Here is a 19,464-nt window from a genome sequence, read left to right on the forward strand (position 1 = left end):
GTGATTTTCACGCATCACCCCATAGAAGTGAATGGGGTTGCGTGAAAATCGCAAGCATCCGCAAGCAAGTGCGGATGCGGTGCGATTTTCACGCATGGTTGCTAGGTGACAGTCTATTCACTGTATTATTTTCCCTTATAACATGGTTATAAGGGAAAATAATAGCATTCTGAATACAGAATGCTTAGGTGATCAATTGAGGGTTAAAAAAATATAAAAAAATTGACTCACCTTCTCCTCTTGTTCGCGTAGTTCCGGTCTCTTCTTTACTTCTTAAAAGATGAACTATCGGCTAGGACCTGTGGTGACGTCAGATCACATGTGATTGGAGCATGTGATCTGACGTCACCAAAGGTCCTTTAGCCCACAGCTCCTCAGAAGAGACCGGGAACTACGCGAACAAGAGTAGAAGCTGAGTTAATTTTTGACCCTCAATTGATGACCTACTAAGCATTCTGTATTCAGAATGTATTATTTTCCCTTATAACCATGTTATAAGGGAAAATAATACAATCTACAGAACACCGATCCCAAGCCCGAACTTCTGTGAAGAAGTTCGGGTTTGGGTACCAAACGCATATACAATGTTTTGCACTCGCGCGGAAAAATTGCGGGTGTTCCCGCAATGCACCCGCACCTTTTCCCGCAACGCCCGTGTGACAGGGGCCTAAACATCCGCTCTGTAACTGAGCAATAGTCTCATTGCTGTGTGTGAGGTGGATTTACACCACACATTGGCAGCGAGTGTCCATAGTAACATTTGTTCCCAATCACCCTATAAATGAGCAAGATGCTTGTCCATCGGGTGAAATGATCTTTTCTTCAGCATTAGGGTTCATTCACACGACCGTGGTTTTGTTTCGCATCCGAGCCACATTTTCTTGCGGCTCTGGTGCGGACCCATTCACTTCAATGGGGCCGCAAAAGATGTGGATAGCACTCCGTGTGCTGTCTGCATTTGTTGCTCCGTTCCGTGGCCCCTCAAATTATATGAGTTATGTCCTATTCTTGTCCGTTTTGCGGACAATAGGCATTTCTATAAAGGGCCGTCTATTCCGCAAATTGTGGCAGGCACACGTGCGGCATCCGTGTTTTGCGGATCCGCAATTTGTGGACCGCAAAATGCGGAACGTTCGTGTGAACAAGCCCTTAGATTGTGAATCGGTATGGCATTAACAATCACTTGTCCCCATTCACTCGAGGTGATTCACCTCCACTGATGAGCAGGCAATTATCGGGAAGGAGCAGCGATTTCCTGATATTTTCTGGCTCGGGCAGTGCAAATCCACCTTTAAAACACAAAATAGGGCAGATACGTTTGTGAAGGTCACAATGGCACCTCAGGCCCCACACCATTAGGGGAATTATGGCATTTTAGAATGTGCCAAATTCATTAAATTGTCACAAAACCTGTGATAAATGTGGCTCATTTTGTGACCGTGCGAAAAAACGTGCCAAAAATGGCATTAAAATGCCCCTGACCCCTAAATTCCACCTAGGATTTTTACATCACCCTAGTAGTGGAGTAGCTTAATATTAATAAATGTATTGAACATGCTTACTCCAACTAAGCCACGCATATCCTGCCCAGCAAGAGGTAAAAAGGCCAGGTATGATACAGTACAACAGACGCAAACATTTCTTAAAGGGATTATCCAGTCCCTGTAATGACCCTCAGAATGCCGGGCCCCTCCTCTAGCACATACTTACCTGCACCCCGACACATCTCTGCACGCACGACGCTGCATCTCCCCGGCGCGCGGATCAAAACAACCAACGGCGGAAGGGATGTGCAGCCAATAGCTGGCTGCGACAGTGACTAGCCTTTCTAGCAGTTAAGTATGGATTGGATAGCCCCATTTAAATCCACTGTAGGCGCAACTTATGCCACAAGTCTGGCACATGGAGCTTGTGTCTTTGAAAGCAGGGTGACCATTTGGCTGACCTTGAAGTCCGAAAAATGTAATTGAGACTGTTTGCTAGTGAATGAGTACTGATAAGGCTACGTTCACATGTGGCAGAATGCATTTGCAGAAAAATACACATCGTAAATAATTACGGTACCCATGTATTCTCTACTCTAAAAATCGGTGGGCTGTGGAAAATGTGTTGCAGATTTTTTCAAGCCCAATTTCAATGGGAAAACATTATCTGCAATGAAATCCGCAAAAAAAGGCAGCAGCAAAATCTGCATGAACCTAATATTATAGTCTTGCTGATTCCAGTGCAGATTGTCCTGCCTGTGAATAATGTACTAGCATACACATGGTAATGCTGGGAGTGTATGGAGGGAATTGTCTGGTGTCTTCCTGTTTGTGTGCCCTTATTGGAAGGAAGCTGCCTTCTCGTCAGACCATTAGGCACACTGCTTTGTGGAGACTTGTGCAGTGATCTTCATGCTGGCAGCCTGGTGGTCAGTAGGCATTAGTGAATATTGGAGAGGGTGCCTGCTTGTTGTTTCTAAGCCCCTGGGAGGGGTCTAGAATGAATGCAGATCAGGCAATTATAGCCAAGGGATAAAGTACAGCAGATGTAAACAAGCCCTTAATATTATGCTTGTCTATGTATTTATTGGGTATCACCGCATCTGAAAATATATTCAAATATTTTAAAAAAAATCCTGTGCGGTGAACATCGTAACGGGAAAAAAAATGAAAAACACGCAATTTGTCTTGGTAAATTAAACAGTGACATTAAAAAATGCACCTTGTCCCGCAAAAAAAATAAGCCCTCATATAGCTATGTGAACGGAAAAATAAAAAAAGTTATGGCTATTGGAACGTGGGGAGGAAAAATGCAAAATGGAAATAGGCCTGGTCTTTAAGGGGTTAATTGTCCCCTTAATTGTTAGGGGGTGATTGTCCTGCCACAGATTACATTTGGAGCCAATTTGACACGTCCCTGATGGTACTGCCTATGTTTCTCAGCATTGAGTGAGGAGTCCATTAAGACTATGTTCACATCTACATCTGTCAGTTTCTCCTTTAAAAAAAAATAAATAAAAAAATCTCCAGAGCGGAAAGCTAACAGATACCATTATAGTCTGTTATGCTCTTTTTGTGTCGGTTATGACCTGAATCCAGCACTTCAGTTATTTTCATTCTGATCCTGTTACAGAGCAGAAGAACAGGAATAAATAGTGCTGATGAAAGTGACAATATGGTCATCATTTAGCCAGCAGGTTGTGCCATGTGAACAGGGATCTGCTGCTCTGAAGCAAAGATTCTTAATAGGGAAGAGCAATCTCAGTAGGAATCTCTAGTCTCCATACAGAGGAGACATTGCTGCATGCTAATGCAGAGCTTATCTCCCCTGAGGAGCAAGTAGGGACTTAAAGGCTATGGACACCTTTGTGCACTAAAAATCAATAAACGCATATTTACCGTAATGCAGCACATATAAAATTGCACTTGTTTGTTTACTGGTATCGGCTTTGCTTCACATGCCCTCAGAAATGCTCTTCTGTGAGATTCACTCACTGTTCGGATGTCTCATCAGGCTCTGTGGGTGTTCCTGTGGATTTCACATGCACAAGCTCTGCTGCCCTGCCCCCACATCCTGTTACACAGCACAGCTAGCAGCCACTTACATATAGGCTGCTGGAACTTGTAAGATTTTATCCCAATCCACAACAGCCTGTAATCAGCAGATCTATTTCTCACTTTCCATTCTGTAGAAAGTTCATTATTTGTAGACGGAATCGACCGATATTCAGGATTTTGAACGTTATCGGCATCTATTTTTCCGATATACCGATAACGTATGGGGAACAAGGATCGCACTGCTGTCAGCGCTCTCCGTGTTCCTTCAGCACAGGGGAGAAGGAAGCAGTGTCTCCCTCCCCCCTGTGCCGCTGCTGCCAATTAGAGGAGGGGAGGGGCTGGGCTGTGGCCACTGCGCCACCAATGAAGATACCTCTCTCATTAATTCATATACAGGAGGCGGGAGCTGGCTGCAGAATCACAGAGCCGGCTCCCGACCTCCATGAAAAGTAGCTGCGATCTGCGGTAGTTAACCCCTCAGGTGCCGCACATAGAGGTCGGGAGTCAGCTATGTGATTTTGCAGCCAGCTCCTGCATATGAATTAATGAGAGAAGTATCTTCATTGGTGGTGCAGTGCGCCCCCCAGTATTAATCATTGGTGGCAGTGGCCACAGGGTCCCCTCCTCCTCCTCAGTGGAAGTTCTGATCGGAGCCCCAGCAGTGCAAGCCTGGGGCTCCGATCGGTTGCCATGGTAAGCTCCATGCTGCTGTGTACACAAAGCACAGAGCAGCAGGAAGAGTGTGAGGTCCTATTCACCCTGATAGAGATCTATCGGGGTGAATAGGATAAGGCTTCTAGTCCCTAAGGGGGCTAATAGTAAGTAAAAAAAAAAACAAAACAAAAAAACACACGCTAAGATATTAATTATAAATGAAAAAGAAAGATTTACAAGAAAAAAACTACTACACGTTAACAATAAACACATTCATTTTCAGCAGATGTGTAGGAATTTTTATTTTTTTATTTTATTTTTTCCAAAAATGAAAATTCACAGAATATCTGTATAAATTATCGGCTATCGGCCTGAAAGTTCATGATTATCGGTATCGGCCCTAAAAAATCAATATCGGTCGATCCCTAGTAGACACATTAGATATTTCTGCTGCTAACGTTAGTGCAGCGATCTACAGTCAGAACCATGGCATTATAAGCAGGACATAGATCTCATTACTGACAGCTCTCACTACATGCACTCTCTTCTGAATACAGCATTGTGTGTAGTCCGCACAGTGAGCGGTCACGTGTCCCACACAGATTAGTACAGTGTGACGACACAATGCTATGTACACTAGGGTTGTTGCGGGTATCAAAATTTCGATACCCGCAATCGATAAGTTTGTCCCAATATCGATACAATACCGGGATTTCAATTTTTTCGATGCTGGGCTGTGCTGCTGCGCAGTCTAGTATCACAGAACATGAGCACGCTGCTGTCAGCGCGCTCATGTTCTCTCAGCAGCACAGGGGAGAAGGAAGCAGTCTCTCCCTCCCCCCTGTGCCGCTGCTGCCACCAATGAACGGAGAGAGGGGAGGAGGGGTGGGCGCACTGCGCCACCAATGATAGCACTTTTCCTGGGTCCGGACTTGGTTAAGTATTGGGCTACACAGAGCGGCCGCCCATTACTGTCTCCTGCTCCATATGTTAATTACTATTGGAGCAATGGGGAGGAGACAGAAGCTTCTCTCGTGGGCGTTCCTTCTCCCTGGCTTTAGTGCCGTCCGATCGCAGCGCAGGGAGAAGGAACACCCAGGAGAGAAGCTGCTGTCTCCTCCCCTATTGCTCCGATAGTAATTAGCATATAGAGCAGGAGACAGTAATGGGGCGAACGGAGCGGCGCCCAGGAATAATTAAGTCCTGGGACATCTCTGGGCGCCGCTCTGTGTAGCCTGCTACTTAAAGGGAACCTGTCACCAGTTTTATGGTGTCCTAACTAAGGGCAACATAAATAAGTGACTGATTCTCTTAGCACAATGCTGGGTCACTTTCTTTAATTGACCCAGTCAATCTGCCAACATCTTGTATTGAAAAGCTCCAGCTGATAATGATGAGTCATGAATATTCATGAGCTCCTGACTCTCCCCGCCTACCTGCTGCTGATTGACAGTTATTTTCCATATGAATCAGCAGCAGGTGGGCAGGGGAGTGGCTATAGCTCTGAATTAAATATACGCTTGACTCAATGACATCACGCCGGACTCAAATTAGCTCATTAGCATGCGGCATCTTTGTGTGTATATTATGAGGTAACCATCTGTCACACCAGTAAGTGAATACATCTAAGGCACTTTTTAGTAGTTAATAATTGTATATAATTAGTTAGATTAATAGGAAAACAGAAATGTAGCAGCTCTCACCTGCCCTTCCTTTAGTTGTGAGCACGGATGGCCCGTGTCAGGTGCGGGCAGCAAATGCAGAAAGAAGTTGAGAAAAATCCAGCTCCACTTCAAAGGAATGTGCGTTTATTCAGCTTGAGGTTAAAAACTCATCCATGAAATACAAAATTTAGCAGTCTTGTCTACATGTTTCGGGCTACCAGAGACATTTCCAGCCCTTCTTCATGACTCATGTGTCATAAAGAAGGGCTGGAAATGTCTCTGGTAGCCTGAAACATGTAGACAAGACTGCTAAATTTTGTATTTCATGGATGAGTTTTTAACCTCAAGCTGAATAAACGCACATTCCTTTAAAGTGGAGCTGGATTTTTCTCAACTTCTTTCTGCAATTAGTTAGATTATAATCAAATATCCACATGACAGGTTCCCTTTAAAGTCCGGACCCATATAACACAATACAGGAGGCAGGTGCCGGCAGCAGAATCACATAGCCGGCACCCTGCCTCTGACAGGGAGCTGCGATCAGTGGCAGTTAACCCGTCAGGTGCAGCACCTGAGGGGTTAACTGCTGCTGATCTGCTGCCAGTACCCGCCTCCTGTATTAAGGCCCCTTTCACACGAGCGAGTATTCCGCGCGGATGCGATGCGGGAGGTGAACGCATTGCACCCGCACTGAATACCGACCCATTCATTTCTATGGGGCTGTTCACATGAGCGGTGATTTTCACGCATCACTTATGCGTTGCGTGAAAATCGCAGCATGTTCTATATTCTGCATTTTTCACGCAACGCAGGCCAGATAGAAGTGAATGGGGTTGCGTGAAAATCGCAAGCATCCGCAAGCAAGTGCGGATGCGGTGCGATTTTCACGCACGGTTGCTAGGAGACGATCGGGATGGAGACCCGATCATTATTATTTTCCCTTATAACATGGTTATACGGAAAAATGTGCGGGTGCGTTGCGGGAACACCCGCGATTTTTCCGCGCGAGTGCAAAACATTGTAATGCGTTTTGCACTCGCGTGAGAAAGATTGCGCGTGTTTGGTACCCAAACCCGAACTTCTTCACAGAAGTTCAGGCTTTGGATCGGTGTTCTGTAGATAGTATTATTTTCCCTTATAACATGGTTATAAGGGAAAATAATAGCATTCTGAATACAGAATGCTAAGTAAAACAGGGCTGGAGGGGTTAAAAAAATAATAATAATAATTTAACTCTCCTTAATCCACTTGCTCGCGATGCCCGGCATCTCCGTCTGACTCTTTTACTGTATAGGACCTGTGGAGAGCATTAACTATAGTTTAAGGACCTGGGATGACGTCACTCCGGTCATCACATGGTACGTCACATGATCTTTTACCATGGTGATTCACCATGAACTGATGGAGAGGGCAAGTGCTTGCTTGACAATCTCATAGAAGATAATGGAATGGTGCTGTTGGATGCACACCACTACTCTTCACAGTAGGGAATCTGAAGAACCGCATTTTTGTTATTAGTAAGGGTCCAAATTGTGGATAGGTGATAAATGTTCTTTGTTAGACCTTCCAATGATCTGCAGATAATTTAAACGATCACCTAGATTTTACAGCTCAGATTTAAGCTTTCAGTTTATTTTGATAGATTGAAGTGGACTCCGAATCACTTTGGGGCACATTTAAGACCGGCATTTTAGACGCCAGTCTTAATAAAGATCAATAGTTGGGGGTTGTTGATCCGCCAAAGTTATGAAGAGGAGCCGGCCTCTCCATAACTTCAGCACATCCAGCGCCAGTTCTAAAAGTAAGACCGCTTCCTTGCTGTCTTATATTTTAGACCATTTTCTATCCCTAAAACAGGTGTAGAAAATGGTGAATAAAACGGGCCTACCGGCCTGTCCTCTTCCCCCTCCCACACCACACCCTCAATGCGTGCACGGCCACTGCTCCCATTCATTTCTATGGGGCCGACGGAAATAGCCGAGCCAGCGCTTGGCTATTTTCGGAGGCTCCATAGTAATGAATGGAGGGCGCATGCGCAGTGCGTCCTCCTCCACTTTCTCCGCTCCGTTCTCCTTGTAGGTGCGGGTCCCAGCGGTGGGACCCGCACCTATCAGACAATGGGGGCATATCCTAGCGATATGCCCCCATTGTCTAAGATGGTATAACTCCTTTAAGGCTGTATTACACTGGCTGATATTTCAGCCGATTAGCAATCATCTTGCGGTGTAATGCACACGACGTATGTATTTTGCGGTTTGCAAAAAAACTGATCTGCAAAAAATACGGATGACGTCAGTGTGCATTCCGTATTTTACGTAACAGAACAGCTGGCCCCTAATAGAACAGTCCTATCCTTGTCCATAATGTGGACAATAACAGGAAATGTTCTATTTTTTGTGGAACGGACATATGGAATGCACACGGAGTAACTTCCGTTTTATTTGCGGACCCATTGAAATGAATGGTTCCGTATACGGTCTGCAAAAAAAAAACTGAACGGACACTGGAAAAAAAAATACGTTTGTGTGCATGAGGCCTAAGTGTGAAGGCACACATACAGTTCTGCCATGCCTTCAGGGTGCAGTTTTCAAGTTAGCCAGTTTAGCAGTCTCATTAAGCCCTGGTGTTCTGCATTGTGGGAATGATTTAAGTAATTTCAGCTAGCTGCAATAAAAACCTGCTTCCTAACTGCATGTCAGAACTGCACTGTGTTCCAGCACCCTAATACTGACACAGATTTCCCGACTAACGAGCAAACACTCGTTCATCAGGCAATTCAGATTTTTAAGTATGCTTAAAAATCTGTGCTTGCGGCCAGCGTATCGTGGGGTCTAATAAAGATCTGCTGCCGGCAAACCACTAGACAGTATGGGGACAAGCGATGGCATTAGCGATCGCTCCTCCCCATGCTGCAGAGTAGATCGCTACATGTAATAGCAGTGGTCTCCTCCACTAACGAGCAGGCGATTGCCAAGAGGGAATGCTCCCCCCCTACCGACAATCTGCCACATCGGGCTGTATAATAGAGGCTTTACTGTACATGTACTACTTCTCACTACTCCCATGCAGAGCAGGAGCCGAGCAGATTGATGTATAGTTTTATGGGAAAGGATCCAGTGTAACTTAGATTTAGTATAACCTGTCATTCATTTAAACCTCTACTCTGTGTGGCACAACAGAGGGACATAAGAGTAGAGGCTCCAAAATAGTTATTACGTGGGGAATGCATGAAGCTATTAACACAGGCAAGTCAGAAGAGCTGACAGGTCCTCTAACACCTGTTTTGTCTGAGTCCAGCATGGGCTCTGGGAAAAGCACTTAAAGGGTTTCTGTCACCCTGCAAAACTCATTTTTTTTTTTTTTTGGATAGTTAGATTGCTCATAGTGCGATATAGCAGAATATAATGCTCTTACTTACATTCATGCGGCCGATTCTTTATAAAACGAACTTTTATAATATGTAAATTCGGGCTCTACCAGCAAGTAGGGCGTCTACTTGCTGGTAGCTGCTGCAGAAATCCGCCCCCTCGCCGTGTTGATTGACAGGGCCAGCCGTGATCTCCTCCTCCGGCCGGCCCTGTCAGTAATTCAAAAATCGCGCGCCTTGCGTCATTCGGCGCAGGCGCTCTGAGATGAGGAGGCTCGTCTCCTCAGCACTCCCTCAGTGCGCCTGCGCCGATGACGTCTTCTCTTTCGGTGATGTCATCGGCGCAGGCGCACTGAGGGAGCTCTGAGGAGACGAGCCTCCTCATCTCAGAGCGCCTGCGCCGAATGACGCGAGGCGCGCGATTTTTGAATTACTGACAGGGCCGGCCGGAGGAGATCACGGCTGGCCCTGTCAATCAACACGGCGAGGGGGCGGATTTCTGCAGCAGCTACCAGCAAGTAGACGCCCTACTTGCTGGTAGAGCCCGAATTTACATATTATAAAAGTTTGTTTTATAAAGAATCGGCCGCATGAATGTAAGTAAGAGCATTATATTCTGCTATATCGCACTATGAGCAATCTAACTATCCAAAAAAAAAAGAGTTTTGCAGGGTGACAGAAACCCTTTAAAGGGGTTATTCCATGACTAATGTAAAAAATGAAAATCGGACATCATATAGTACATGACGATCCCTTTCTAACAAAGCTAGAACCAGCCCAGTACCTCACATGGATCCAGAGATCTCCCCATTCATTGCTTGGCTAGATTTATATCAAGCTGACAGCTCAAGGGGAGTGTCTTTTCTGCTGCAGCTAAGGGGGCGTGTCTCAGCTCTCCCTATTACAGCTCAGGAGGTAGTTGAAGGATGAAACTGAGCATGTGCGGCCATCTCTGAGCAGGACAAAGAAATCCGAAAAAGCAGGTGGTGCTATACAGATACAGATTTTATTGAATAACTCGTGGGTATGCAAAGTTTTTAATTACATGCAAGTACAAAAGTATTCAGATCCAGATGCTGGTTTGAAAACTGTAGAATGTTTTGTGGGACATCCCCTTTTACTCATGAGGGGGAGGTCTGCTTTAGCTGCTCATATCTCCTAATTGGCAGCAGCTAGAGACATGGGCCTGGTCTTGTTTGAAAGCTGGCATTCCAACCTACATTCACTACATCCCAATAACAGTGATATCCTCTCATGTAGTAAAGGTAATGCTCTCATGCTGGTCTTGTTTGAAAGCTTGGAATGCTGCCTATCCAGAGATATGAGCAGTTAAAGCAGTCGCCCAACAAATGCCTGCTCGTCTACGGGGGAGACCTCTGCATTTACACGCACCAATCTCCTCCACAGTATGTGGAGGAGTGATCACTACCACCATAGCTCATCCCCATACATAATCATTGTAGCAGAGGCTGTTTTGGATGGCACGACCTCCTGCCAGCAAATGATGATTTAGGTGTGCTCACCAATGATCCTGTTACCCTATGAACGAACGTTTTGCTTGTTTATTGGGTAATTGGCGGCACCATTACACCAGTAGAACATCGCTAATGAGCATTTGTACGAATGCTCATTAGCGCTAATCTTCCTGAACATCAGGTAGTGTTTAAGGGATTACAAATACTGATGCAAAATAGCGACCATGTGAAAGTGGCCTGAGGCTGGGGATACAGTAGACTGTATGTATTTCTAATTGACTTAGGCTACTTTCACACTAGCGTTCGGGGCTCCGCTTGTGAGCTCCGTTTGAAGGGTCTCACAAGCGGCCCCGAACTCATCCGTCCAGCTACCAATGCATTCTAAGTGGATGCGGATCCGCTCAGAATGCATCAGTCTGGCAGCGTTCAGCCTCCACTCCGCTCAGCAGGCGGACACCCGAACGCTGCTTGCAGCGTTCGGGTGTCCGCCTGGCCGTGCGGAGGCAAACGGATCCGTCCAGACTTACAATGTAAGTCAATGGGGACGGATCCGTTTGAAGTTGACACAATATGGCTCAATTTTCAAACGGATCCATCCCCATTGACTTTCAATGTAAAGTCTGGACGGATCCGTCTGAACAACTTTCAGACTTAGAATTTTTTCTAAACTATAATGCAGACGGATCCGTTCTGAACGGATCCAAACGTCTGCATTATAGGAGAGGATCCGTCTGTGCAGACACCACCAGACGGATCCTCTCTGAACGCTAGTGTGAAAGTAGCCTTACCTGTCAAGTGACAGCTGCAGTGCAGAAAATCCAGTCAATTTACTGCTTTGTAATATAGCTGTGTACAAAAAGTTGACTGTGCTTAGTTTGGGAAACTCCGCCCGTGTGTCAATCGCATCTCCTGGGCTACTTTCCCACCAGCGTTTTTTTTTATTTTTTATCTGTCATGGATCAGCAAAACTCTTCCTTTCTGATAATACAACCGTCTGCATCCATCATGAACGGATCCGGTTGTATTATCTTTATCATGGCCAAGACGGATCCGTCATGAACTCAACTGAAAGTCAATGAGGGACGGATCCGTTTTCTATTGTGTCAGGAAAAACAGATCCGTCCCCATTGACTTACATTGTGTGTCAGGACGGATCCGTCTTGCTTCACACCACATTGGGGACAGAAAAACACTGCTTGCAGCGTTATTCTGTCTGCGATGAGGACGCAACTAAACGGAATGGAATGCATTCTGTTTCGTTCAGTTTAGTTTTGTCCCCATTGACAATGAATGGGGACAAAACGGAAGCATTTTCCCCCGCTATTGAAATCCTATGACTGATCTCAATAGCGGAAAGGGAAATCGCAAGTGTGAACGGACCCTTACGTCATCATGTCAGTACAGTACAATAGACCTGCGATCTGATAGGAACTATCATAAAACACTATGATGCAGTTGGTCTGGGAGATGTGAACCCGGCACGTTCTTGTGAGTCAGCCCTAAATGTTTATATTGTGATCCCCTGAAAGCAAATATACAAATTATCCGATCAGTTGTGACTGACAAAACTGCCATTTTTACTTAGAGCAGTTTTTATACGTGAAGTCTTAATGCTGATCTACTGCAAACTGACTAGGCAGTGATTAGCCGTGTACTAACCGTGTGCTCCTCTTCATACAGACTCTCCTTGAGTATGCTGAAAAATGGAAAGCTTCCGAAGATTCTCTGCCCTTGCTGGAAGTGTACACTGTGGCCATCCAAAGTTACTCCAACGCCAGACCATACCTCACCTCGCAGTGTGAAAACGTCAGCTTAGTGCTTGAGCGGCTAGCTTTGTAAGTATTTAAGTGTTTCTAACAGAAATCGTTTTTGTTTTGTTTTTTATTGGTTTGAAAGATCTTTTACACAGGTTATTTCAGCCAATTATCAGGAGTTAAGTAAAATGCAGAGATGAGGGCTGCATTTACAAGCTCCAGTCATCTCTACAGTGATCTCTTGTCCCTGTAGAAAATCATTGTTCTTGGCCAGCAGATTCCTGTTTAAGATGCCTTCACACCTTCTGCAACATTAAGACTTGCCCCATGTTATCCTATGGTGCTGAAAATTGTCCATCCCTGCGTTGTGTTCCCCTTTACATTTCAAAATGTAAATAACCTTGTTTTGCGGACTTCGTGTATGAGAATCTCTCCATTTTTCATTCATTAGTAAACTGATTCTGCAGTGGAAAATGCTGCTGATAAATCAGCGCGGAAGAATCTGCAACACGATCTGTGCAGATTTTGCAGTGGATTTTTCCACAGCGTTTTCCACTGCAGAATGAGTTTACCAATCAATGGAATGGAGAGATTCTCATATAAACCTGCAACAAAATGTGCATTATAATTCACACCAAAAAATCCGCAACTTTGTAGAAAAAAAAAGAAAACTGCACCTGCGGATTTTCTGGCGTAATGTTCTGCCATGTGTACAGGCACCTTTTGGGCTCTTTCAGGTGAGTGTGTGCAGTCCAGAAATCACGCTCCGTGTGAGAGTGATCCTCTGTTCTGGACACTACTCGTCTTGCAGTAGCGTAAGTGCCTCTGCATGACCTTCATTCTACAGCAGGGATCAGCAACCTCCGGCACCCCTGCTATTCAGAAACTAGAATGCTTCAAGTTTGTATGCTGGGAGTTGTAGTTTTGCAGCAGCTGGAGTGCTGAAGGTTGCTGAGCCCTGTTCTATAGGATCATACTGACAAAGAGCGGTCGCTATGATTCTGTAGCAATAAGGTCATGCAGAGGCACATAAATCAGTATAATGCCGTGCGCTCTTGCAAAACGAGCAGTGTCTAGAACGGAGGATCACACATGGAGCGTGATTTCTGGACTGCACGCACTGGTGTGAAACAGTCCTTACACAGTCCATTCTGCTGCACAAAAAGGTATTACCGTATTTTTCGCCCTATAAGACGCACCGGCCCATAAGACGCACCTAGGTTTTTGGGGAGGAAAATAAGAAAAAAAATATTTTTAACCAAAAGGTGTGCTGTGGGTTTGGAACTAATGGTGGTCTGTGGATGGCACTATTACTGGGGATCTGTGGATGACTGACACTGTTATGGGGGGGATCTGTGGATGACGGACACTGTTATGGGGGGGGATCTGTGGATGACGGACACTGTTATGGGGGGGGATCTGTGGATGACGGACACTGTTATGGGGGGGGATCTGTGACGGACACTGTTATGGGGGGGATCTGTGACGGGCACTGTTATGGGGGGGGGGATCTGTGGCTTGCACGGTTATGGGGGGGATCTGTGGCTTGCACTGTTATGGGGGGGATCTGTGGCTTGCACTGTTATGGGGGGGGATCTGTGGCTTGCACTGTTATGGGGGGGGATCTGTGGCTTGCACTGTTATGGGGGGGGATCTGTGGCTTGCACTGTTATGGGGGGGATCTGTGGCTTGCACTGTTATGGGGGGGGGGATCTGTGGCTTGCACTGTTATGGGGGGGATCTGTGGCTTGCACTGTTATATATGTGCCATCCACAGACCGACCCCCCCTCCCCATCCCATACCTGTGCCATCCACAGATGTCCCCCATAAAAATGTCATCCACAGATCCCTGCTGCCGCTCCAGTATACAAATATAAGATGTCTTATTCAATTAATAGTTATTAAACATGCCCCCTCACTCCTAATAGTACCTTACATCCTAACCGCTTCAGTAGAACTCAGGCAGGCCGGGCGGCCGGCGCGTCCCTCACTGACGTCACTTGCCTGCGCCGCCTGCTTCATTCATAAAGTAGGCGGCACAGGCACGTGACATCAGGGAGTTACGCTGCCGCCCGCCCTGCCTGCCTGCATTCTACAGAAGCGGTTAGGATGTAAGGTACTATTAGGAGTGAGGGGGCATGTTTAATAACTATTAATTGAATAAGACATCTTATATTAGTATACCGGCGGGGCTATACTACACTGACTGCACCGCCCCACCGCTATTGCCGGCCCCCAGCTCCTCCTCCCAGTCCCTCCCCTAGTCCCCTCTCACTCGTACATCGCAGCTTGCGGGGAGAAAAAGTGCGTCTTATGGGGCGAAAAATACGGTATGTGTGTCGGCTGAAAGACATAATCTCGCAATGGACAAGCAAATGCTTTTTCATCGGGTGATCGCCAGCCAATTTACACAGGCCAATTATTGGGAACAAACAGGTCTCTGAACGCTCATCCCTGATAATTACCCTGATTATTGCTGCATGTAAAAGGACCTTTAGTTAGATGAAGCTGTAATATAAGTGACACCTGCGCTCATTGGCTACAACAGGGGATCTTGCTGCATAATTTACTGCAGCAAATCTTTGCTTAGCAAATAATGAGTAGTTGTTAGGCCATGTTCAGGCAGATTCTGCACCAGAAATTTGTGACAATGTGCAGTACAACAAATGTGGATGAGTATCTGCAGTAAAGTCTGGATATACGCCAGCCCTTACCTTCAAAAGAGCATTTTTATCTATGTAAGAATTGCAAAGTACAGTATCTGTAAATACGTACTGAAATCTGTATCCGTACAACCAGTATGGAGTGAAAAGAGTTTTTGGTTGGGAATGTTTTTTTTGGGTTGTTTATGGTCACATAAACCACTCAGAAAGGGCCTAGGGAATATGCTGGATATTTTGGCGAAGCGCGCTAGCCTCAATTGGAGGTGCTTCATTCATGTGGGAAAAAATGCCAGGATAATGTGGAGATGCTGAAAACGGGCAAGTCCAGTTTATGGATTAGTTTAGATTTAGGGGATAGCAGTCAGGGCAGCGGAGCAGTGAACTGGGGCACCTATACACAAAATAACTTACAATGCAGGGGTGAACCACTAATAGTCCTTTGGCTGACCCTGCGACCTGCTGATGGGGGCTCACCTGACCTTATGAAATGGCCACGAATGTCTCAGAAACATAGCCTTAAAGGAGCTTTCACGGTTATTTTATACTGATGGCCTTTCCTCAGGATAGGCCATTAGTTTCATAGTTGGAGATCTGACACCCCACGCCTCAGATTAACTGTTTCAGGGTAGCTTTTACACGGGAACTGCACAGCTCCATTCATTGTATAGTGGATGAATCTAGCAACTACATTGCTGCTCCCATTAAAGTGAATGGGAGTGCAGCGTGTTAGACCCCCCCCCCCCCACCGATGTAATATTGATGCCCTACCCTGACAGTAGGCCATGAAAATCCTGCATCATCTCTTGAATGGTTTTTGGATAGTGACAGGAACAGTATGCAGTGAGTTAATTAATTTGGGGATGAAGTTCATCTTTACCTGATTTGGTGAAGATGTGATGGTGATGTGATTTTTATTTTTTCTTAAAAGGGTTTTAGATCTTTTTACTGATGACCTATCCTCTGGATAAGTTATCAGTATCTTATTGGTGGGGGTCTGACACCCAGGACCCCCGCTGATCAGCTGGCAGTAGTGCTGCAGCCTTCTCTCTGCTCAGCAAGCACAGTGTCTGTCGTACATTGTATAGCAGCCGAGCTTGGTATCTCAGCTCAGCCCCATTCACTTCAATGGGCCATGTGGCCAATAAACATGACATGGCCTGCGGAAAGCTTTGAGAAGGCCAGGCGCTACTGCGAGCACCGACTCCTTCTCAAACGGCTGATCAACGGGGGTCCTGGGTGTCGGAACAGATGACTTATCCAGATGATAGGTCATTAATAAAATACCTGAGCTGGCATGTATACTATCCACCAGACTGACTGTGTTCCCGCTCAGGTCTCCAGGCCCTCTCTAACCTCTTGTCAATGATCTTCTAAGCTGATTTATGCCCAAGTCAAAGTTAAACTTTCATTTAGTGATCAGGAGAGGTCAGAGAAGGGAGACTCGTGGTGGAACATCCTAGTGTGTATGTATATATGTGTGTGTATGTATATGTATGTATGTATGTATGTATATATATATATATATATATATATATATATATATATACACACACATATCACACAGTGCTGCCCATAATTATTCATACCCCTGGCGAATTTTGACTTAGTTACTTTTATTCAACCAGCAAGTAATTTTTTGACGGGAAATGACATAGGTGTGTCCCAAAAATTATTAAGACGATGTACAAGAGGCATTATTGTGGGGGAAAAAAAAACATTTCTCATCTTTTATTTACATTTGAGCAAAAAGTGTCCAGTCCAAAATTATTCATACCCTTCTCAATAATCAATAGAAAAGCCTTTATTGGCTATTACAGCAATCAAACGCTTCCTATAATTGCAGACCAGCTTTTTGCATGTCTCCACAGGTATTTTTACCCATTCATCTTTAGCAATGAGCTCCAAATCTTTCAGGTTGGAGGGTCTTCTTGCCATCACCCTGATCTTTAGCTCCCTCCACAGATTCTCAATTGGATTCAAGTCTGGACTCTGGCTGGGCCACTCCAAAACGTTAATGTTGTTGTCTGCTAACCATTTCTTCACCACTTTTGCTGTGTGTTTTGGGTCATTGTCATGCTAAAATGTCCACTGGTGCCCAAGGCCAAGTTTCTCTGCAGACTGCCTGATGTTGTCGTTGAGAATCCTCATGTATTGCTCTTTTTTTCATGGGGCCGTTTACTGTGATTAGGTTCCCTGGTCCATTGGCTGAAAAACACCCCCAAAGCATTAGGTTCCCACCACCATATTTGACAGTGGGGATGGTGTTCTTTGGGTTGAAGGCTTCTGTTTTTTTTTTACGCCAATTGAAGGAAACGTCATTGTGACCAAACAATTCAATTTTTGTTTCATCTGACCATAACACAGAAGACCAGAAGTCTTCTTCTTTGTCCAGATGAGCTTTTGCAAAGGCCAAGCAAGCTTTTGTGTGCCTTATCTGGAGAAGTGGCGTCCTCCTTGGAACCCAGCAGTGTGCAGTGTCCGTTGGATTGTCTGCCTTGAGACATTGCCACCAGCACAGCCCAGATTCACCAGGATGGCCTTGGTGGTGATCCTTGGATTCTTTTTCACCTCTCTAACTATCCTCCTGGCCAGCACAGGTGTCACTATTGGCTTCCGACCACGTCCTCTGAGATTTTCCACAGTGCGGAACAGCTTGTATTTTTTAATATTACTTTGCACTGTAGCCACTGGAACTTGAAAACATTTAGAAATGGCCTTGTAGCCCTTTCTTGACTTGTGAGCAGCCACAATGCGGAGCCGCAGGTCCTCACTGAGCTTCTTTGTCTTAGGCTACGTCTACACGATGACATTTGTCGCGCGACATTTTGTTGCACTAATGTCGCGCAACAATTTTTATAATGGCAGTCTATGGTGTCGCACTGCAACATACTGCGACGCAACAGTCGCAGAAAATCCATTCGAGATGGATTTTTCTGCGACTGTTGCGTCGCAGTCGCAGCATGTTGCAGTGCGACACCATAGACTGCCATTATAAAAATTATCGCGCGACATTAGTGCTACAAATGTTAGAGTGTAGTTGTGCCCTATCTGTCGCGCGACAAATGTCGTCGTCGTGTAGACCTAGCCTTAGCCATGACTGTCCACAAACCAACTGCAGAGAGCTGCTGTTTTTCAACTGTTGAGTTGATTAAAACAGCTGTTCCCAATTAATCAGAGTAGATAGGATGCTTTAGAACAGCTTGGACTATTTGGAATGGTATAGAACTTTGGATTTTCCCACAGACTGTGAAGGGTATGAATAATTTTGAATGGGACACTTTTTGCTCAATTGTAAATAAAAGCTGAGAAATGTTTTTTTTTTTCCACAATAATGCTCCTTGTACATCGTCTTATCTTTTGGGAGACACCTATGTCATTTCCCGTCAAAAAATTACTTGCTGGTTGAATAAAAGTAACTTTAAGGGTACTTTCACACTAGCGTTTTTCTTTTCCGGCATAGAGTTCCGTCACAGGGGCTCTATACCAGAAAAGAACAGATCGGGCATATCCCCATGCATTCTGAATGGAGAGCAATCCGTTCAGGATGTCTTTAGGGTACTTTCACACTTGCGTTTTTATTTTCCGGCATAGAGTTCCGTCCTAGGGGCTCTATACCGGAAAAAAACTGATCAGTTTTATCCCCATGCATTCTGAATGGAGAGTAATCCGTTCAGTTTGCATCAGGATGTCTTCAGTTCAGTCGTTTTGACTGATCAGGCAAAAGAGAAAACCGCAGCATGCTACAGTTTTCTCTCCGGCGAATAAAACTGAAGACTTGCCTGAATGCCGGCATTTTTTCCCATAGGAATGTATTAGCACCGGATCCGGCATTCAGAATACAGGAATGCCGGATCCGACCTTCCGGCCTGCGCATGCGCAGACCGGTAAAAATTAGAAAAAATGTACAAGACGGATCCGTCTGTCCGCATGACAAGCGGAGAGACTGATCCGTTTTTGCAATGCATTTGTGAGACTGATCCGCATCCGGATACGTCTCACAAATGCTTTTAGTCAGCTGCGGATCCGGCGGGCAGTTCCGTCGACTGAACTGCTCGCCGGATCACACTGCCGCAAGTGTGAAAGTAGCCTTAGTTCAGTCGTTTTGACTGATCAGGCAAAAGATAAAACCGTAGCATGCTACGGTTTTATCTCCGGCGAAAAAAACTGAAGACATGCCTATTTTCCCTGCCCGCTGGATCACACTGCCGCAAGTGTGAAAGTAGCCCAAGTCAAAATTTGCCTGGGGTATGAATAATTATGGGCAGCACTGTATATATTAGTGTGTGTTAATATGCAGCTGGCTGTGTACTGTGTGTACCTGCTAGCTGCACAAGCCAATCCAAG

At 45.4% G+C, this 19,464-nt stretch overlaps 1 protein-coding gene across 1 annotated transcript in view; it reads left to right on the forward strand.

Annotated features, from left to right (window-relative positions):
* The window catches only part of ZNF292 (zinc finger protein 292), an 84,135-nt gene that overhangs the window by 15,142 nt on the left and 49,529 nt on the right, over positions 1–19,464 (forward strand). The window contains exon 2 of the mRNA XM_040428739.1: positions 12,383–12,537. Coding sequence (XP_040284673.1) covers positions 12,383–12,537 — 155 coding nt within the window. The remainder of the gene's footprint in view (positions 1–12,382; positions 12,538–19,464) is intronic.

Source organism: Bufo bufo, chromosome 4 (assembly GCF_905171765.1).
Source record: "Bufo bufo chromosome 4, aBufBuf1.1, whole genome shotgun sequence".
NCBI lineage: Eukaryota > Metazoa > Chordata > Amphibia > Anura > Bufonidae > Bufo > Bufo bufo.